This window comes from Centroberyx affinis, unplaced genomic scaffold (assembly GCF_046629955.1).
Source record: "Centroberyx affinis isolate AG114_WGS23_722 - 3 ecotype Tasmania unplaced genomic scaffold, CSIRO-AGI_Caff_v1 ptg000240l_1, whole genome shotgun sequence".
Classification (NCBI taxonomy): domain Eukaryota; kingdom Metazoa; phylum Chordata; class Actinopteri; order Beryciformes; family Berycidae; genus Centroberyx; species Centroberyx affinis.
Genome location: NW_027278925.1, coordinates 197,858 through 215,799, shown reverse-complemented (window position 1 = coordinate 215,799; position 17,942 = coordinate 197,858). Strand labels below are relative to the sequence as shown.

The 17,942-nt window shown below is 42.2% G+C and overlaps 1 protein-coding gene across 1 annotated transcript in view; it reads left to right on the top strand.

The window, feature by feature from the left end:
* LOC139664744 (dystonin-like) overlaps positions 1-17,942 on the top strand; it is a 114,445-nt gene that overhangs the window by 86,340 nt on the left and 10,163 nt on the right. The window contains exons 61-88 of the mRNA XM_071543689.1: positions 967-1,126; positions 1,372-1,698; positions 1,847-1,931; positions 2,624-2,865; positions 3,019-3,225; positions 3,708-3,827; positions 3,969-4,076; positions 4,204-4,422; positions 4,523-4,726; positions 5,133-5,364; positions 6,025-6,251; positions 6,366-6,488; positions 6,645-6,746; positions 7,536-7,637; positions 8,018-8,191; positions 8,707-8,862; positions 9,282-9,479; positions 10,374-10,502; positions 11,202-11,372; positions 12,765-12,920; positions 13,481-13,687; positions 13,996-14,115; positions 14,850-15,019; positions 15,168-15,327; positions 16,178-16,372; positions 16,475-16,603; positions 16,963-17,106; positions 17,728-17,916. Of these exons, the coding sequence (XP_071399790.1) occupies positions 967-1,126; positions 1,372-1,698; positions 1,847-1,931; positions 2,624-2,865; positions 3,019-3,225; positions 3,708-3,827; positions 3,969-4,076; positions 4,204-4,422; positions 4,523-4,726; positions 5,133-5,364; positions 6,025-6,251; positions 6,366-6,488; positions 6,645-6,746; positions 7,536-7,637; positions 8,018-8,191; positions 8,707-8,862; positions 9,282-9,479; positions 10,374-10,502; positions 11,202-11,372; positions 12,765-12,920; positions 13,481-13,687; positions 13,996-14,115; positions 14,850-15,019; positions 15,168-15,327; positions 16,178-16,372; positions 16,475-16,603; positions 16,963-17,106; positions 17,728-17,916 (4,756 nt within the window). The remainder of the gene's footprint in view (positions 1-966; positions 1,127-1,371; positions 1,699-1,846; positions 1,932-2,623; positions 2,866-3,018; positions 3,226-3,707; positions 3,828-3,968; positions 4,077-4,203; positions 4,423-4,522; positions 4,727-5,132; positions 5,365-6,024; positions 6,252-6,365; positions 6,489-6,644; positions 6,747-7,535; positions 7,638-8,017; positions 8,192-8,706; positions 8,863-9,281; positions 9,480-10,373; positions 10,503-11,201; positions 11,373-12,764; positions 12,921-13,480; positions 13,688-13,995; positions 14,116-14,849; positions 15,020-15,167; positions 15,328-16,177; positions 16,373-16,474; positions 16,604-16,962; positions 17,107-17,727; positions 17,917-17,942) is intronic.

Sequence of the window (17,942 nt, the reverse complement as noted above, 5' to 3'; positions counted from 1 at the left end):
TTAGACTGTACTAATCCAGTTAGATAAGAAAGAAACCCTAAATAGGCTTTATATGTTTCAGAATTAAATGTTATTGATGAAACGTTTAGCTAGGATACAAAGTGATCTGATGTTTTCTTATATTCTATTTTTGTGTTTTTCTGAATTTCAAGGTCTGGCAATACCTACAACCTATTAAAACTTCCAAATCCCAAAATTCACTTCTCTGTTCCTGTGGAGAGTTAGGTAGAGAGAGGGTAGATGTTAAAATTGGCCAGGTTGTAAAGATGGTCATCCCACAGTGCAATGCAAGCCCAGCTTTGCCTCAGCTTTCTCTTAGTTCAAACTGGACTGCAGCAGATGTTGACTGCTGGATGCTTTGCACTGCGGGAGTATGAAAAAAAGTAGCATCGCGGCAAATAATTAATAATGAGCAACTGGTGGTTAAATAAAAAATACGGCTCACTTCATAAAAGACTAAGCTCAGGTATTGACTCAGGAGATACAGCTGCATCACTCTGCTTTCAGGAAGAAGATGAAAGTGTAGGTGAAAGTTCAGGACACATGGGTTTTATTTTCTCTCACATCCACATGAGCAAAGAAGAGTTATGTGTTTTGACGAGAATACATGAATAAAGTACAGAGGGTAGACGTTTAAATTTTTTTTTGTGGTCAAGCAACTTTATATAATGAAAAGTACTTGCCATAACAACTCAATAACAGAATGTTAGCTGTCTGTGATACTCTCGAATTCAACAAATAGAAAAACCAAACAGAATTATGTCTTAAATTTATTTGAGGTTTCTCTCCCCTTAAAGCAATATGAACAAACGCATTTATGTCCCATAAATGCCATTGATACTATATAACACATCTTTATCAATGATTGGGTTGAAATTATCTTGACTATCTGTCTGCAGATTAAAAGGTGATGAATCTACTTTATTTTTAACCTGCTACTGTTGTTTTCTGTCATGAATGTGGCAGGCACAAGCATCTGGAGAGCATCTTAGTGGTCACCCAGCAGTTCCACGAGACCCTGGAGCCCCTGAGCGAGTGGCTCGCCGCCACAGAGAAACACCTGGCCAACTCTGAGCCCATCGGCACCGAGACGGCTAAGCTGGAAGATCAGATCTCTCAGCATAAGGTAATAAACTTCATACATCATCTTATGTCATCGCCATGTGCTTTCAGATCTTTTCATGACGCAATAGGTTGTGTTCAGCTGAATTCTGTTCAGTTCATGTTTAAGTTTACTTTAAGTTTGTGTTTTTCATTATTTTCCATTCAGTTTTTCATTTAAGTTTCATTGTGTTTCATTTTTGTGTTTTATGTTTGTGTTTTGTGTTTGTGTTGTATTTCCTCGGTTTGTTTTCCATTCCCTGCGGTCAGGCCTTAGAGGGGGAGATTATGAAACACAGTAAAGACCTGTTTCAGGCTGTCAGCCTGGGTCAGATGCTCAGAAACGTGAGCTCAGTGGACGATAAGGAGCTGGTCCAGTCTAAACTGGACTCCACCCAGGCCAGTTACATAGAGCTACAGGAGCGGTGCAGGAGGAAGGCTGAGATGCTGCAACAGGCGCTGGCAAACGCCCAGCTGTTTGGAGAAGACGAGGTGTCGCTCATGAACTGGCTCAGCGAGGTGCACACTAGGCTGAGTGAAGTGTCTGTGGAAGACTACAAAACAGACATTCTTGAAAAGCAGCTCGCAGAACAACGGGTACACACACTCCTCCTCAGGCCCAGCATTGTGTTTCTTTCATTTACATTACATCATCTTTCAGTTGATTTTATTCATTTATGTGTCATGTATTGTTTAGTGTGGAACACAGTCTCAGTGACTTTCTAAGGTTATGTTTTATTTTCAGGCACTGCAAAATGATATTGAGTTGAAGAAGAAGAATGTTGACCAAGCCATCTCTAATGGAGTGGAGCTGCTGAAGCAAACAACAGGTTTGTCTGTCATACAGTATGACGATCTCACCATATAGAGAGCATCAACTACACACCTGGTAGAAACTTGTCTTTTAAATACAACTTAGATTGTAAAATCTCAGCAAACTGTTCAGTGTAGAGTTCTGACTCTGAAATATGAGTCCGTTTTTACAAGTCGGTTTTCTATCTTTTTAGTGCGTAATTTTAGGACAATTCAACAGCAGTTAAATTTGTTTCAAGATATTAAATAACAGATTGGGTGGAATTTTAATGTTCAGAAAACACTTCCAATTTCTCAACTCACTTATTTCATTGACAAGGGATTCATAATCAGACATGGAGTATGTAATTTGTAGAAATCTATCTTGAGACGGGCATTAATTTTTAGTTTGGCATGTACCAAGAAATGTGTAATCTTAATTGTACTCACAGCATTTTGTCTTCAAAACGCTGTACAAAACCACACATTACTTATTTGTCAGTGATGCAGAGACTAATGTATCAAAACTGACAGAATGGTATATTGCCTAATTTGCTTACTTCAGGCTTATGTCGTTAATTTCTATGCACAGCCATGCGAGCATGACTAGAACTTTTATACTGTATGCAGCTTTGAGGAAACATTTCCACTGTACCTCCCTATACTACAACAAAAGTAAAACACACTCCTTATATTAACGTATCGTAATTAATTTGCTTTCTTTTTGTAGGCGATGAGGTCATTGTTATCCAAGGCAAACTGGATGGAATAAAAACAAAGTACGCTGAGATCAACTCCATGAGCGATAATGTGTCTAAGACCTTGGAGCGGGTTCTGACTCTTTCTACTAAGCTGCAGCAGACTCATGAGGAGCTGAGCTGCTGGCTGGAGAACGTAGAGGCTGAGATCAGTGCTTTCGCCGCTCAAGAGCCAGTGGGAGAGCAGCTCACTCACGCACAAAGCAGGCAGAAGGTAAGGCTTTCTGCACAGGCTGACGTTTTAATTAAAAGAGGGATGCCAAGCAGTTTGTATTTGCCTGTACCTCTTCATATACAGTGATTAGCTTTATAAAAACGTTGTCGTGCTTAAATTGAGGTTTACTGTGTGTCACGCCGTCTCGTCCAGGCCTTGTTGAAGGAGTCGAAAGACCAAAAGCCCATGGTGGACAAACTGAATGAGTTGAGCAGCTCTCTCCTGGATCTGGTGCCATGGCACACTCGCGAGGGGCTGGACAGGCTGGTGACGGAGGATAATGAGCGCTACAAGGCCGTCAGCGACACCGTCAGCCAGCATGTGGACCAGATCAATGCTGACATACTGAAGTCACAGCAGGTAAACCAGAGGAATTAACAGACTATTCTCATTTGATTTTATTAATGTCTCTGTTCCTTCTCTACTTCTCCTTCTCCTTTTTCTTCTTCTTCTTCTTCTTCTTCTTCTGTTGTCCTTGTTCTTGTTCTCAAGTCAAGTTCATTTATTTATTATAGCCCTTTATCACAAGCATGTCTCAAAGCACAGAGAATGAGCCTAACTAGATCTAACTGATCAACAATCAACCATAGAACAGATTTTGCAGAGATTTTCTTCTTCTTCTTCTTCCTCCTCTTTTGTGTCTTATTTAATCTGTTTCATAGTGTTTGTACATTTGCAGCTATTATAATTAGTTGTTAATTAGAAATCATACTGTATCAGAGACACCAAACTAACTTTTCCAGCAATAGATCATCTCAAAGACCATACATGGATGGAACTAATGTAGTTCACATTGTGGATACTTCATAAGATGTTGTTTTTTCTTCCTGGGTTGTTTACAGTTTGAACAGGCAGCCGATACTGAACTTGCCTGGCTGAGCGAGGCGGAGAGGAAGTTGTTGTCAATGGGCGAGATCCGGCTGGAGCAGGACCAAACCACAGCCCAGCTCCAAGCGCAGAAGGTCAGTCTGTCGTTCTGTCTCTGTGTGGCTCGACACAGGCCACCGTCACACAAAGTACAGAAAACACAGCGGTTGGCGCAGCAGTTGTTTGCGTTCTTTGTGTCGTGATGTCCCACCAAACTTCCTCTACCGGTTTTCCAGATCTTCTCTATGGACATCATGAGGCACAAAGACGCCGTGGATGAGATCGTGAAAACAGGCAAAGCCATCATGAGCAGCAAAAACCAGGAGGAAAAGGAAGTCTTGAAGGTAAAAAAGGAAAAAAAAATCCAAAAAAATATTTAAAATCAGATTTTCAAGCACTACTACTATATTAACAAAATTCTCTCTGATAGAAATGCACCAAAGTTAATATATTTTCTTTGCTTTCGACCAGGCCAAGACTCAGATTCTGCTGGAGAAGTATGGTGCTGTCAGTCAGCTGAACTCGGAGCGCTGTCTGCAGCTGGAGCGAGCCCAGTCTCTGGCCAGCCAGTTCTGGGAGACTTATGCAGAGTTGTGTCCGTGGCTTCAGGAGACCATGACCACCTTCGGCCAGCTGCCCCCTCCTGCCATCGAGTACGAGACTCTCCGGCAGCAGCAAGAGGAGCTCAGGGTAAGAAGCAGAGCAACACAACACACATTTTTTCAGAAGCTTTAGCAATGAGCAATGAAAAACTGCCTCTTCACTTGTTCACTGACAATGTCCACTGCAGCAAATGCGAGAGCTGATCGCCGAGCACAAGCCCCACATCGACAAGATGAATAAGACGGGTCCCCAACTGCTTGAACTGAGCCCGGTGGAGGGAGAGCCCATCAGAGAGAAGTACACAGCCACCGACCAGCTGTACATCCAACTCAAGGCTGACGTCAAGCAGAGAGCCGCCACTCTGGATGAGGCCATCTCCAAATCCACTCAGGTGATGAGCACTTTGTTAATTGTTTACTTGTACCTTCACAGGGAGTGTTTTATTTTCACTCCTTTGGTCACCTTTTCTTTTGTTCCCACTGATATTCTCCATTAACATTAATAAGGTTTTAGGTTAATTGCTGCCCCCTCTGAATGTTTGTATGGGTCAATATGTCAGGTTCCAATGGATTTCACCTATAGCTCTAACATAGTAGCTGCATTTTCTTAATGACCCTCTATTACTACCTAATAACATATTAGGATATTTTTTAGCATTTTTGATAGGACTGTTTTTATGTTATGTTGAGTGTCTTTCAATAGCAGAAGTGACCAGAAGAACTTTCTTCAGAGATATTACTGTCAATATAAATATGACCTGAGCTGTTTGGTTTGACTTTTTCCTTGTTCTCCTCCAGTTCCATGACAAAATTGACCCCATGCTGGAGTCCCTGGAACGGATCGCTGAACGCCTGCGTCAGCCTCCCTCCATCTCAGTGGAGGTGGACAAGATCAGGGAACAGATCACTGAAAACAAGGCCGTCTCTGTGGACCTGGAGAAGCTGCAGCCTTCCTATGAGACACTGAAGCAGCGAGGCGAGGAGATGATTGCACGGTCAGAGGGGGCTGACAGGGACATATCTGCCAAAGGTATATTATCTTGATTATTTTATTATATTTCATTTTAGTTTGTTTTTTAATCTTTATTTAGCTAGATGACAGCCTAGCAGAAAGCCAAAGGCCTTTTGAGAGTTGCAGGGGGAATATGACAATAGGACATGAGGCTAATTATTATAACCGGTAACTGATGAGGATAATTAAATAATACACAGGACAACAGCAGCAAAAATAGCAACGGCATAGACTAGACACAAGCACTGGCCAAACTTTCAAATCTATTTCAAAACAATTGAAGTCATCACTGGAAAGCATGGCTCAAGATCTCAACTTGGGACTTAATTTAATTTTTGAACCACTCAGTTACAATAGCTTTCCTCCGGCTGGCATAGCTTTCTTGGGAATACCATTCCATTTTTAGGCAGTAGGGAAAATATTGTCCCTCATGCAGTCATATCCTAGACTAGCTCTAAGAAGCCCTTGAGAAAAAGGTTTTCCATTGAACCTATGCTCAGGCATGCGTTCACACATTACTCATACATGTATATCCACAAGCATACATGTCCACATGGCTTTATAGCTCCCCCTCAGACTGGGGAATAGATAGTGATATCTGTGTTCTTTCTGTGTTCTTCTGTGTTGTGATTTATTATGTAGTCATGGTAATTGCCATTGCCATTTTCCCCCCACAAGCTGTACAAGACAAACTGGACCAGATGGTGTTCCTCTGGAATGACATCCAGGCCCTGCTGGAGGAGCGGGAGGCTAAACTGCTGGATGTGATGGACCTGGCAGACAGGTTCTGGTGCGACCACTGCGCCCTCATCGTCACCATCAAAGACAGCCAGGACCTGCTGCGGGAGCTGGAGGAGCCCGGAGTCGACCCGTCAGTGGTCAAACAGCAGCAGGAATTTGTGGAGGTTAGATAAATCAAGATATTAACTCGGCCTAATTATTGATAATGGGGAGTGACGGCATGTACGGCTGCTGCTGCTTCTCAGGTTTTAAAAACGGCTCTTTTATTTTCCTACCAGGGGTTCAAGGAGGAGATCGATGGGCTGCAGGAGGAGCTCGATGTGGTTCGCATCCTGGGGGCAGAGCTGCTGACTGCCTGTGGGGAACCTGACAAACCTGTGATAAAGAAAAGCCTTGATGAGGTAATCAGTTACAGTCAAAATCACTGTTACGAAGACATTTCTTCTTCTTCATCTGCTCCTTGGTGTCTATTTTTCAAACGGCAGGGGTCTCACTTCATGCAGTTAGATTTGTCTCTCTGCATGTGGATCATTAAGTATTCGTCTGTTATTTTCCAGGTGAACACAGCGTGGGAAAATCTGAATAAGGCATGGAAGGAGAGGGTGGAGAGACTGGAAGAAGCCATGCAGGCTGCTGTGCAGTTTCAGGATGGCCTTCAGGTACTCACATTACTGTTTCATTGTATTCTGACTGAGGCATTGTATATCCTGAAGTAATCCTCTGAATACAATGACAAATGGTCAGAATTTCAGTTTTTATTATGAGGGACTTTCAGGAGAGATGCAGTAAAATGTTTTTGCGGGTTGGTTGTTTTTAGTAACTTTAAGATGGTGAAACTCTTCCTAAACTCACCTCAAATCCCACAGTTATACAACAGACGTTTTTCATTATTAATGTTTTTTTAATTTGTCTTTAAAATTTGTCTTTAGAATAGGCTTGTTAATCAAGAGATATTGAGTTTGAAACTTGAACTGATGTGGTCAGCCAGCATCGTTTAAGGCCTTCAGATCAAACCGCACATTATAGTTCTTACAGCAACTTTTTACTGCAGTTAATTGGAAGATTACATTTTATGAGAGGCCTATTCATTTTGAAACAATAAACAACTGCAGTGGATTGCTATATTTAGGTCAAACTCTTCCTCATGTTTGTAAAGTGTTTCTAAGATCTTTTCATTGTGTGAAATTAGAAGCCTTCTACGCAGTGCTGGTTTGATTTTATTAACTCTAAGGATCCCATTTACAATTCTTTTAGATGATAGTATTCAAGTTCAGGGTTTCTTTTACATTTTCACAATGTTTGTTTTCCCATGTTGTCACCAATGTGGAATTACAACAGACAAATTGGAAGATTTAGTACTCATTATGACAATGAATGTGAAATGTGATTCCCTGTGCTCTAAGCTTTGTTTTCTCTCAGTAACAATGCTCTCCCCACCTTGCACACAGGGCATGTTTGACTGGGTGGATATTCTGGAGAGCAAACTGGATTCCATGTCGCCCGTAGGCACAGACCTGGAAACTGTCAAGCAGCAGATTGTGGAACTCAAGGTGCAGTGTTGTTTTTCTGTCTGTGTCTGTAAACACATAATACAGGAAACCGCAGGATGTTCTTGGATGCTGCAAACATGAGAATTCGCTTCTGTTCTGACTGTTTTTTTTTTTTACTTTATTCCCACATCCACTATTACAGCAGATCAAATACCAGCTGTGTTTGTGTTGAGTACTTGACACATAAACTGCCCTATTAAACCTGTTTTGTACAGGTATAAAAGGCCTATAAAATAGCAGCGCACAGTTGCTTTGATGTACAATAAGACAGATCTCCTGTGTTGCTGAAAAGGCAGAACCGGTAGGGTCGGATGTATTGTTCTTATAGCTTTGTACTTGTATTGACTGATTGGGTCGACCATGTGCGGCTGTGTTGTCAGGAGTTCAAAGGAGAGGCGTACCAGCTGCAGATCGAGATGGAGCGTCTGAATCACCAGGCGGGCCTCCTGCTGAAGAAGGTGGTGGAGGAGGCCGACCGCTGCGCCATCCAGGAGCCAATGTCCGAGCTCAAGATGCTCTGGGAAAACCTGGATGAGAAGATCATCAGCCGACAGGTCAGAGAACGAGAGCCTTCACGGGACGGGTTTCATTCCAAAATGAGATATCCACCATTTGAAAATATTGACGTCTATGATAAATGACTGTCAGAAAAAAGTAAAGCGCATTTTACGTTATTTACATCATGAGTCATCTTAAGGCTATTGTTCATAAAATAGCTATGTTTTTGAGGATAGATGCATCTGGGTTTTTTTGGCATATTGACTGATGAATCTCAGATAGCAAAATTTTTCCAAAATGGATAGGCCTATGTAGTGTTTTAGAGTTAAATCATTCAATTGTTCAGAATGACCATATGCTGTATAAATGTGGATGACCCTACTTGAATCTGTTAAATGTGCATAAGATAAGGAAATATCTTATTGCTTGCCTTAGCTATCACCTCTACATTGCCTTACTAATTAAAAAAAACAGACTCAACTATGAAAGGCTGTGCTATTTGTTTTATACATGTGCAAGTGTTTTCTCTATATGCAGTATCTAATGTTTTAATCTGCCCTGATGAATCTAGCACAAACTGGATGGGGGCCTCCTGGCTCTGGGACAGTTCCAGCATGCGCTGGACGAGCTGCTGGCCTGGATGACCCACACTGAGGAGCTGCTCACTGAGCAGAGGAAGGCTGGAGGAGACCCCAAAGCCATCGAGATAGAGCTTGCCAAGCACCATGTATGACAAGCCTCTCATCTTTTGTTGTGTTTTCCTACAAACTGAAATAAGCAGCCGTTCCAGCAGACATAACTAGGACCTTTTGACCTTTTACAACCATGGGATTAGCAAAGGAACATGGAATGCCGTAACACCCTTGACACACCATACTGTCATGCTGACCACACTTACATTTAATTTAATCTATGACTGTAGGACTAATGGACAGCAGATTTACACGCTCTTGCCTTGCTGTTTATTCCAATATGAGCTTTTACTCAAAGTAAAATGTTGATTAGTATAGACAAACTTAAAACTGCTTAGGACAGCCACCGATTTTGTTTGTTAAGCTTACCATCCATGTAGATTTAGCTTTGTCCTTTGTGTTTCAGATCCTTCCGGCCAAGCATTTACCATTTCTGGCTGTTCTGTCTCCCCAGGTTCTGCAGAACGATGTGTTTGCTCACAAGACAACAGTTGAGACGGTGAACAAGGCTGGTAGCGATCTGGTGGAGTCCACTGCCGGAGAGGAAGCGGCAGGTCTGCAGACCAAACTGGAAAACCTCAATCTGCGGTGGAAAGCCATCCTGGAGAAGACAGAGCAGAGGAAGCAGCAACTGGAAAGCGCTCTGCTCCAGGTTTGTATGATCTTGAAAAAATATTTTGAACACATATCACTGGGCTCAAGCCTCATCTCCCAGGAGAATCTAGCTTTATGTTTCATATCGCTACTTGAAGCAATGATTGATTCTTCTCTCCCCGGGGGAGTAAGTATGTTATGTCAAAGTCATAAAGTTGCTTTTAGAGGAGTGGCTCCTATCTCCGCTCCCTCCTCATTCCTCTTCCAGCCCCTGGAGTTTCTATTCATAACTTTGACATTTAGGGGGATGCTTTGATGTGAGGGGGGATATAAGGAATGTAAATAAGTCCTGGGTTTGGATTTTTATTCTCCGAACCTTAAAAGGTTTTTTTTTTATCAAACACATAATCTGTCACAGGTTGAGCAGGTTTTCATGGATGAGAGTCAGAAGTGTTGTAGAAGAAGTTTTAGAAATGATCCCACAAAAAAGGCAAAGTGCCAAATACAGCCTTGCCAGGTTTTGTCTGCTTTGCCAAAAGATCCCAGTAAACTCACAAAGCTCAATTCAAACAATTTTTTTTTATCATTATTCAAACAATTATTTTTTGATTATTATTATTCAATTAATTATTTAGTATTTTTTAAATCCATATATTTGCAAATGTATAACTACAGTGTTACCATATTTTGACTTAAAAAAAAAATGGAAACATGGGAGACATTAAACCATAAGTTAAAGGTAACAAGGCATTTGCTTCTTTCTCCGATTTTCAGATGAAGGTTTTAATTAATTAGATCTCAGGCCTTTTATTTATACTGTAGAATACCTTGGATGCCCTCTTTTTTAAATTAAAGGAATTAATAACTCAGACATCCTCTTCTGTGAGCCATAGGTTCCTAACAATGAGTGTGTGACACCTTTTGTCCTGACTCAGGTTGTATTGTGTTGTAGGCCCAAGGTTTCCATGGTGAGATAGAAGATATGCAGCAATGGCTGAAAGACACAGAACGTCAGCTGTTGGCATCAAAGGCTGTGGGAGGCTTACCAGACACGGCCCGGGAGCAGCTTAACGCCCATCTGGTATGTATTTAACAATATGAAAGGCTGCATACAGATGGCAGGCTTGTAAGGGCCCGACTATGTCTTTTCTGTGTTTTATCTGAAGTGTGAAAATTAAATGACACTGCAAAATACACTACTTACATCCCTCTGAAAAAGATGCATCAAGGCCGCCAAAGTGTTTCGAATTGATTCAGCCACGTCTGTCCATAATGAATCTAGGAATGTTTTTGTCTTTTGTTTTCCTTTCCTTTAACAGGGGAACCCCAGGCACTCTCACAGCTAACTCTCCCCCGAGGAGCGCCATTAGCAGCATTTTATGGGAACAAAAACAGAGAGATTGATTGAAAATAATAAATAATAATCAAATGTGTAACCTAGCATTGTAGGACTTTAATGTGTGTCTGGGAAAATGCCTGAGAATCTCTCACTACAGTCATTCTTTCACCATTTTTGGACTGGATTTGAATATTACTTTGTTTTCACAAAACTATAAAAAGAAAGTGTAATGACAAAGTGCGACACATAGACACTAAAATTGCTGCAAAAAAGAGAAAAAAGCATATATTTGCTAAAACATTTACAGCACTTAAGTTGACAATTTAATTCATTCACAACAAGATGAAACTTTCAGCTAAAAATCTACCTGCTCTCATCCGGGTTTGACAAAGACCCTATATGAGCATCACCCTCATGTCAATATGTGCCGTTTTCTTGCAGGAGTTGTGTTCTGCCTTCGAGGCGAAGGAGGAGCTGTATCAGCAGCTGAAGAACAAGGGTCAGCAGCTGCTCACCATGACCCCCGAGGGTCTGGACAGCAACACGGAGCAGGACCTCACCAACCTGAAGGAGAAGTGGGAGGCTGTGCAGGCCAAGGTGGCAGAGAGAAAGGTATGGAGTTCACTGTTAGGATGGTCATGCACTGGGCATACGCTGAGTGGGTTTCACTGCTGTAAAGTTAATGATTCATAACCTCAGCTTTATGTCCCAGTGAGAAATTGCTAACGTGGACTTTAAGCTATGACTCCATATGTGTAAGCCTCTAATCCCAACACCGGTAATGACTGGTGTAAGGCGCAGAGGGCTGGCAGGGACACATAGGATGTGGTTACACAGTAGATCATAGCAGGCGCGATGCTGTCTGAGTCAGCATGGAACAACAGCGGTCCTGTCTTGTCTGATATGTTACTATGAACAGATGACAAGTGGTACAGTGTGTAGAGGAAATAATGGAGCTAAACTAACATTTGTTCCAAGCTAAAGAATATAAAGGAAATAACAGAGCTAAACTTTTAAACATTTGTTCCAAACCAAAGACCATTCGTCAGTCACTTCTGGATTCTTATTCACTACGTTATCCCTCTGGATAATGTCTTGCTCTTTTCTGTTGATAAAAATATGACAATAAATATTCATCAGTCACCATTTTTACATGACAAAAAAGATAAATCCTCTCTCCCTTGCCACTCTCAGCTCCTCATTCTGGGTCACAAAGAAAACAGAAACTATTGAGCTGTTTGAAAATTTGCTGTAGTGTTTTGCTTTTGCTTCCCATTTACTTTGTACCTGTTCCCAGGAATACAAAAGCTGGTAAATCTTCTAGCTGCATAGAGATGCAGCTGCTGGCCACATAGTATGCAGCACTGTGACACTTTTCTAGCCAGTGAGCCAAACACAGGTTTCAAGCATTGGAGTGTTCTAATAATAAAATGACTTCTGATAATTACAGTATGATTCATCATTTTGCAAGGCGGCACTGTACGTGACCCACAATACATGAGGGAAATATAAACCATAAGCCGTGTCATGTTGGTAATGTCATTAACTCTGTTAAACTGTAATGTGATGAAGCTATTCCACTGGACTTCCACTTTTGCTCGTGTGGTCGTAGCAAAACGGATGTTTTTCAATGATGCAGCCACAGTGGATACATTTGTCTTATTCAATTAAAAGCTCATCATTCCATTTTTGCTTCACCATCAGCCTCTCTAGAGATGCTAACTTCCCCTGTTTAAATAGAGGTCATGTGTGGCTCAGCTGAAGTGTTTTTCTCTTTACTCAGTGTTGTAGCAACCAAACAACCTTTGTGCCCCAGTGCACTCCTGTAGGATACAGATTATGATACAATGCTATTTGTCAAATCAAGCTGTAGATACAGTATGGGCTGAGAGAGAAAACAACTACAGATAAAAAAGCATCAAAGATGAAACATAATGCACAAAGATTATTTCCATGGGTATGTGTATGGAAACTGACACTGAAGTGTCTGTTCTGTCTCCGTAGGTGAAACTGGAAGAGGCCTTGACACTGGCCACAGATTTCCACAACTCCCTGCAGGACTTCCTCAATTGGCTAACCCAAGCGGAGCAGACGCTGACCATGGTTTCCCCTGCTTCCCTCATACTGGAGACCATCATGTTTCAGATTGATGAACATAAGGTAATGTGTGTACGGAGACTAGGGTTACTGAAAGTCCAGGACACAGAGCCTCTGTGGGGAAAAGCAGTACTGAGGACAAGAACTTGGACTTTTTTCATGTGTATGCAGGATTGGTTTATGTATTATATGGATATACAGTAGGAACTAAACCACAAGTAATATTTCTTTCACTCATCATCTGTTTTAGTCACAAATCTCCTGACTCAAATTCCTGGGAGACTAAGCGTTATCCTGTGAAAAACATTTGTATGAGAAACAGTTTGTTCAGTTATTCTGTGTAATTTCTTTATTAGTTTCTGATCTAGTTAGTGGAAAATTGTCAGCCAACATGCTCAGAATAAATTATATTAACATGCTGCTCATGATATTGTGCCATATGCAAATGGAGGGTTATGTTTACTAACTTGCCATTGTGCTTTGCCAACAATGACTTAATGAGTCCATCTGTTTTGTCATTCAGAACAAAGCTCATTAGCACATTAAGCGCACTCTGTATTCCAGTTTGACATCAGATCACTTGACTTGATCGCCTCTCTCCTCTCTGCGCTGTGTGTGGGCAGGTGTTTGTGACGGAGGTCAACGCCCACAGAGAGCACATCATTGAACTGGACAAGACAGGCACACACTTAAAGTACTTCAGCCAGAAACAGGATGTAGTCCTGATCAAGAACCTGCTCCTCAGTGTGCAAGGCCGCTGGGAGAAGCTGGTGCAGCGGTCTGTTGAGAGAGGCCGCCTGCTGGATGACGCCAGGAAGAGGGCTAAACAGGTACTGCGTCTGTAAAGGCAGCTTATATTTATACCATATAATACAGACAAATGAGTCGGCTAGGCAATGTTTCAACACCATTAAGGTTTTTATTGTCATTGGAAAGCTCTGGAAATAGTACATCAAGCCTATGTTACATGTTCTGTATGCAGCCTAACAAAGCGTTTTTATTAGTGTGGGTCTATCCTGTTCCCTGAACCCGAAAACTCATTCATCTGAACATTAAACAGGACTGGGCAATAAATCCAGTGAAATCATACCTTTGATAAAATGCTTTACACAGTATTCATGTCTTCATCCTTCATTAGTTCCATGAAACCTGGAATAAGCTGATGGAATGGCTGGACGAGTCTGAGAAGACTCTGGACTCGGAGGTGGAAATAGCCAACGATCCCGACAAAATCAAGATGCAGCTGGCCCAGCACAAGGTGACCGAGCCTCAACTTATCACTCTCTAGTGGGAAAACAATGAAAGTTCAAGCTGTCGGCCAAAACATAAAAGCAGCTGCTGAGAACTCACTCATCAAGACAGTTGCTCAACAAACCACAGTGTTCGGTCTTTAAGTAATGTATGAGGGTCGGGAGCAGACTAGCAGGATTCCAACAGTAAGAGTAAGAGCTATTTATGGGAATTACAGTGTAAAGGAAATGCATTAGACTACCCAGTCTACTCTCGTTTTCTTTGCACTGCTGTGTGAGGAGATTGTGCTAATCCTATCATAATCCCAGGATGGACCAAATGTATTAGGGGTGACCTTGCTTTTGGATACATTTAATCCATGTGGAGCAGAGGCTCTTGAGTTTTGACCCCCTTTTTGTGTTTCCCTCAAAGAATAAAATCTTCTTAATCACAAACATACCACAAAAACCATGCATAGATTAGGACACTATGTGACATGCCAACAGTAGTAAGGAGGAAATGCCCTGAGAAGGACACCACACTCAGCTAATGTTCAATTCCCAATGAAAAGCTCTTGGTTCCTAAGGCTACGCAGCAGAAAATGTAGACTCCTATCAATCCACTATTGTCAGGTTTTTTATTTTCTAAAGCAAATGGCTATATTTGCCATTTAGCTGCCCAGTTATATAGTATGTTCTGCAGATGGACACTGGACAGGATGAACAGTCTAATGATAATGTTTCTCCATATGGACAAACACAGGAGTTCCAGAAAGCTCTGGGGAGCAAACACTCAGTGTACGACACCACCGCTCGCACAGGGCGGGCCCTGAAGGACAAGACCTCCCTGCAGGACGATAAGCAGAAGCTGGATGACATGCTGAGTGAACTGAGGGACAAATGGGACACCGTCTGTGGCAAGTCAGTCGAAAGGTAAGGATACGCCTTCCCACATTTGTTCCCACATGGTTTAGTTTGTCATTTGGCCTACCAACTCGTGGTCATGGTTATTATTGGAGACATGGTAATACTTCTTTAAAGACCTCTGTTTTCTCTGCTAATGATTTGTACTCTCTTGCAGACAAAACAAGCTTGAGGAGGCCCTGTTGTTTTCCGGCCAGTTCACAGATGCTCTCCAGGCTCTCATTGACTGGCTGTATAAAGTGGAACCTCAGATGGCTGAGGACCAGCCAGTGCATGGAGACATAGACCTGGTTCTCAACCTGATTGACAACCACAAGGTAGAAAACACCACCAGATGGCACACAGCATGGTCCAAGTTTCTTCCAGAATGTTCCACTTTAGATAAGTTCGCTCTTCAAATAGCTCTACAGTGAAAGCTTCAAAATCCAGCTTCAAAAACAGCCACACAACTTTTTACTACTATGTGAATACCGCCCTTTCCATTCATTATTCATTGTGCTTTATCACAATAGCAAACGAAGAATGCTCAAACCACATTCAAGTTGGAATATAAATTCAAACAACATTCCTTCGCTTTAGAAAAGGGCAGAATCCCTGTGCCTTTCCATTGAGAGCCAGTATTCTTTGAAGCTGTCTGTCTAGCCAACTGAGAAGCTGATAGTTGTATGTTAGCTCATTTGGAGTTTCTCTAACAGTAAATTTTTGCAATTACTTGGTCAGTAGACTAGTAACAGAACTGAATTTGGTGTTTGTTCCACCAACAGCTGTGACTCTGAAATAGGAAAAAGAAGCTGGCCTAATTTTATCATATCTATATTCTATCCTAGCTGTTGAAAACCCATAAGTAAATTTCCTCTTGTATTTTTTTCATATAACTTGTGAAAGAAGGTGTTCGTAAACCTTAGTACACTTAGTTAATTTCCAATTTTAACACTTATACTATACTAAGACTCTAAAAGCCTGACAAAAGCAACCATTTGTGCTGTTTCTTGTCATCAATACAGCAGGAAAAATTTGAAATCTGGACAGATCTGAAATTGTGTTTTCTAATTGAAATCATTTACAGATTAACTGGATAGCTTTTAATGTTTCATATGAATACAGTACTACTGTATATGTTTGAGTGTGTGGTGTATGACTGTTTTTTCCTCTGGTTGCTCTCTGCAGGTTTTCCAGAAGGAGCTGGGAAAGAGGACAGTGAGCGTTCAGGCCCTCAAACGTTCAGCCAGGGACCTGATTGACAGCACCCATGATGACTCCTCCTGGGTCAAAGTCCAGATGCAGGAGCTGAGCACCCGCTGGGAGACCGTGTGCACCCTCTCAGTGTCCAAGCAGGCCCGGCTGGAGCAGGCCCTCTGTCAGGTAGAGCAGAATTACCCAGAATTACCTGAAGAATAGGTAGAGACACAATGCAAAGTTAAAACTGGTTCATGAGCCTGACTGGTACCTGTCTTGTGGCTGCAGGCGGAGGAGTTTCACTCCACAGTCCATATCCTGCTGGAGTGGCTGGCTGAGGCGGAGCAGAGTTTACGTTTCCATGGCAGCCTGCCTGATGATGAGGAGGCCCTGCGGGGGCTGATAGAGCAACACAAGGCAAGCAATCCAGATACTTTTTTTATCATAAGCAAAGCACATGCACGAGAACATGCTGGCATTCTTTTCTGGTGAAGTATTCTGATTATTGAGTATAAACAGTTAAAACTCAGTTCACCCTGACTATGATTCTGCAAATCCAGCATGTCTGCCAGTGTAGTAATGCCATACATCATTTTCCATGCCAAAGACTCAATAACGTAGATTTTTTTCTTAGCCATGATTTCATCAGCTTGTAATCGCTTTTCCTAGCTCCAATATTCCAACAGCAACTTTTTGAGCAGTTATGTTTAATGTGCCACAGTCATAATCCATTGGCAAAAGTAAACTCATTTTTATTTTCTCTATTTAATCTAAAGGAGTTCATGAAGAAACAGGAGGAGAAGAGAGTGGGTCTGAACAAAGCAACCAGTATGGGGGAGGCTATCTTGAGCATCTGCCATCCAGACTCCATCACTACCATCAAACACTGGAACACCATAATTAAAGCCCGGTTTGAGGAGGTCAGTTCACAGCTGCCTGCATGAAGCCATACATGCCTGTCTGTTGTATCATACCCACAGGTGAAAGTCCTAATGGCAAAGCAGCCACACCAGCTTACACAGTGTTAACGCTTAAAGCTACAACAGGCAAGATTTTTATATAAAAATAGAATCACAAAGTGGGGCTGCAATTAAGAAGAGCGTCGCACCTGCAGTAATTGAGACCCATAGATTCACCCTGTTTGCACAAATGAAATTCTGGTGTCGGGTATGGATGGACACTTCTCCAGCTCTCCGTCTAGGGAAAGCTGGACTCACTAATGGTAGATCTTTTGCTTCTCTTGTCCCTCTGGTATTATTTCGTCTAAAACAGTCATGGTCCATTCAGGTTGTGCAAACATAAGCGTGCTGTGTCCAGTTTACAGACACATAACGTCACATGATTTCTGGGTACTGAAGTTAAAAAAACAGGTAGAGTACCTCTCAGTGCATTGTGGAGTCGCCGACGTGCAAAGTTGCCTACTGTCGCTTCAACATCGCATTTCCACCAAGAAATCACAGACTTTTGCTTTGGCAGGTGCATCATAGAAGAGGGATTGCTCTGCCTCTGAAAACTATCTGTGTGTAACTTTGCTGTTGCAGGTGCAGGCTTGGGGGCGGCAGCACCAGCAGCGACTGGCCATGGCGCTCAGCGAGCTGCTGGCCACCCAGGAGCTGCTGGAGGGGCTGCTGACCTGGCTGCAGTGGGCGGAGACCAACCTCAACGATAAGGACAAGGAGGCGCTGCCGCAGGAGATAGAGGAGGTCAAAAGCCTCATAGCAGAACACCAGGTACAGTGAGGTCCATTTCCAGATTT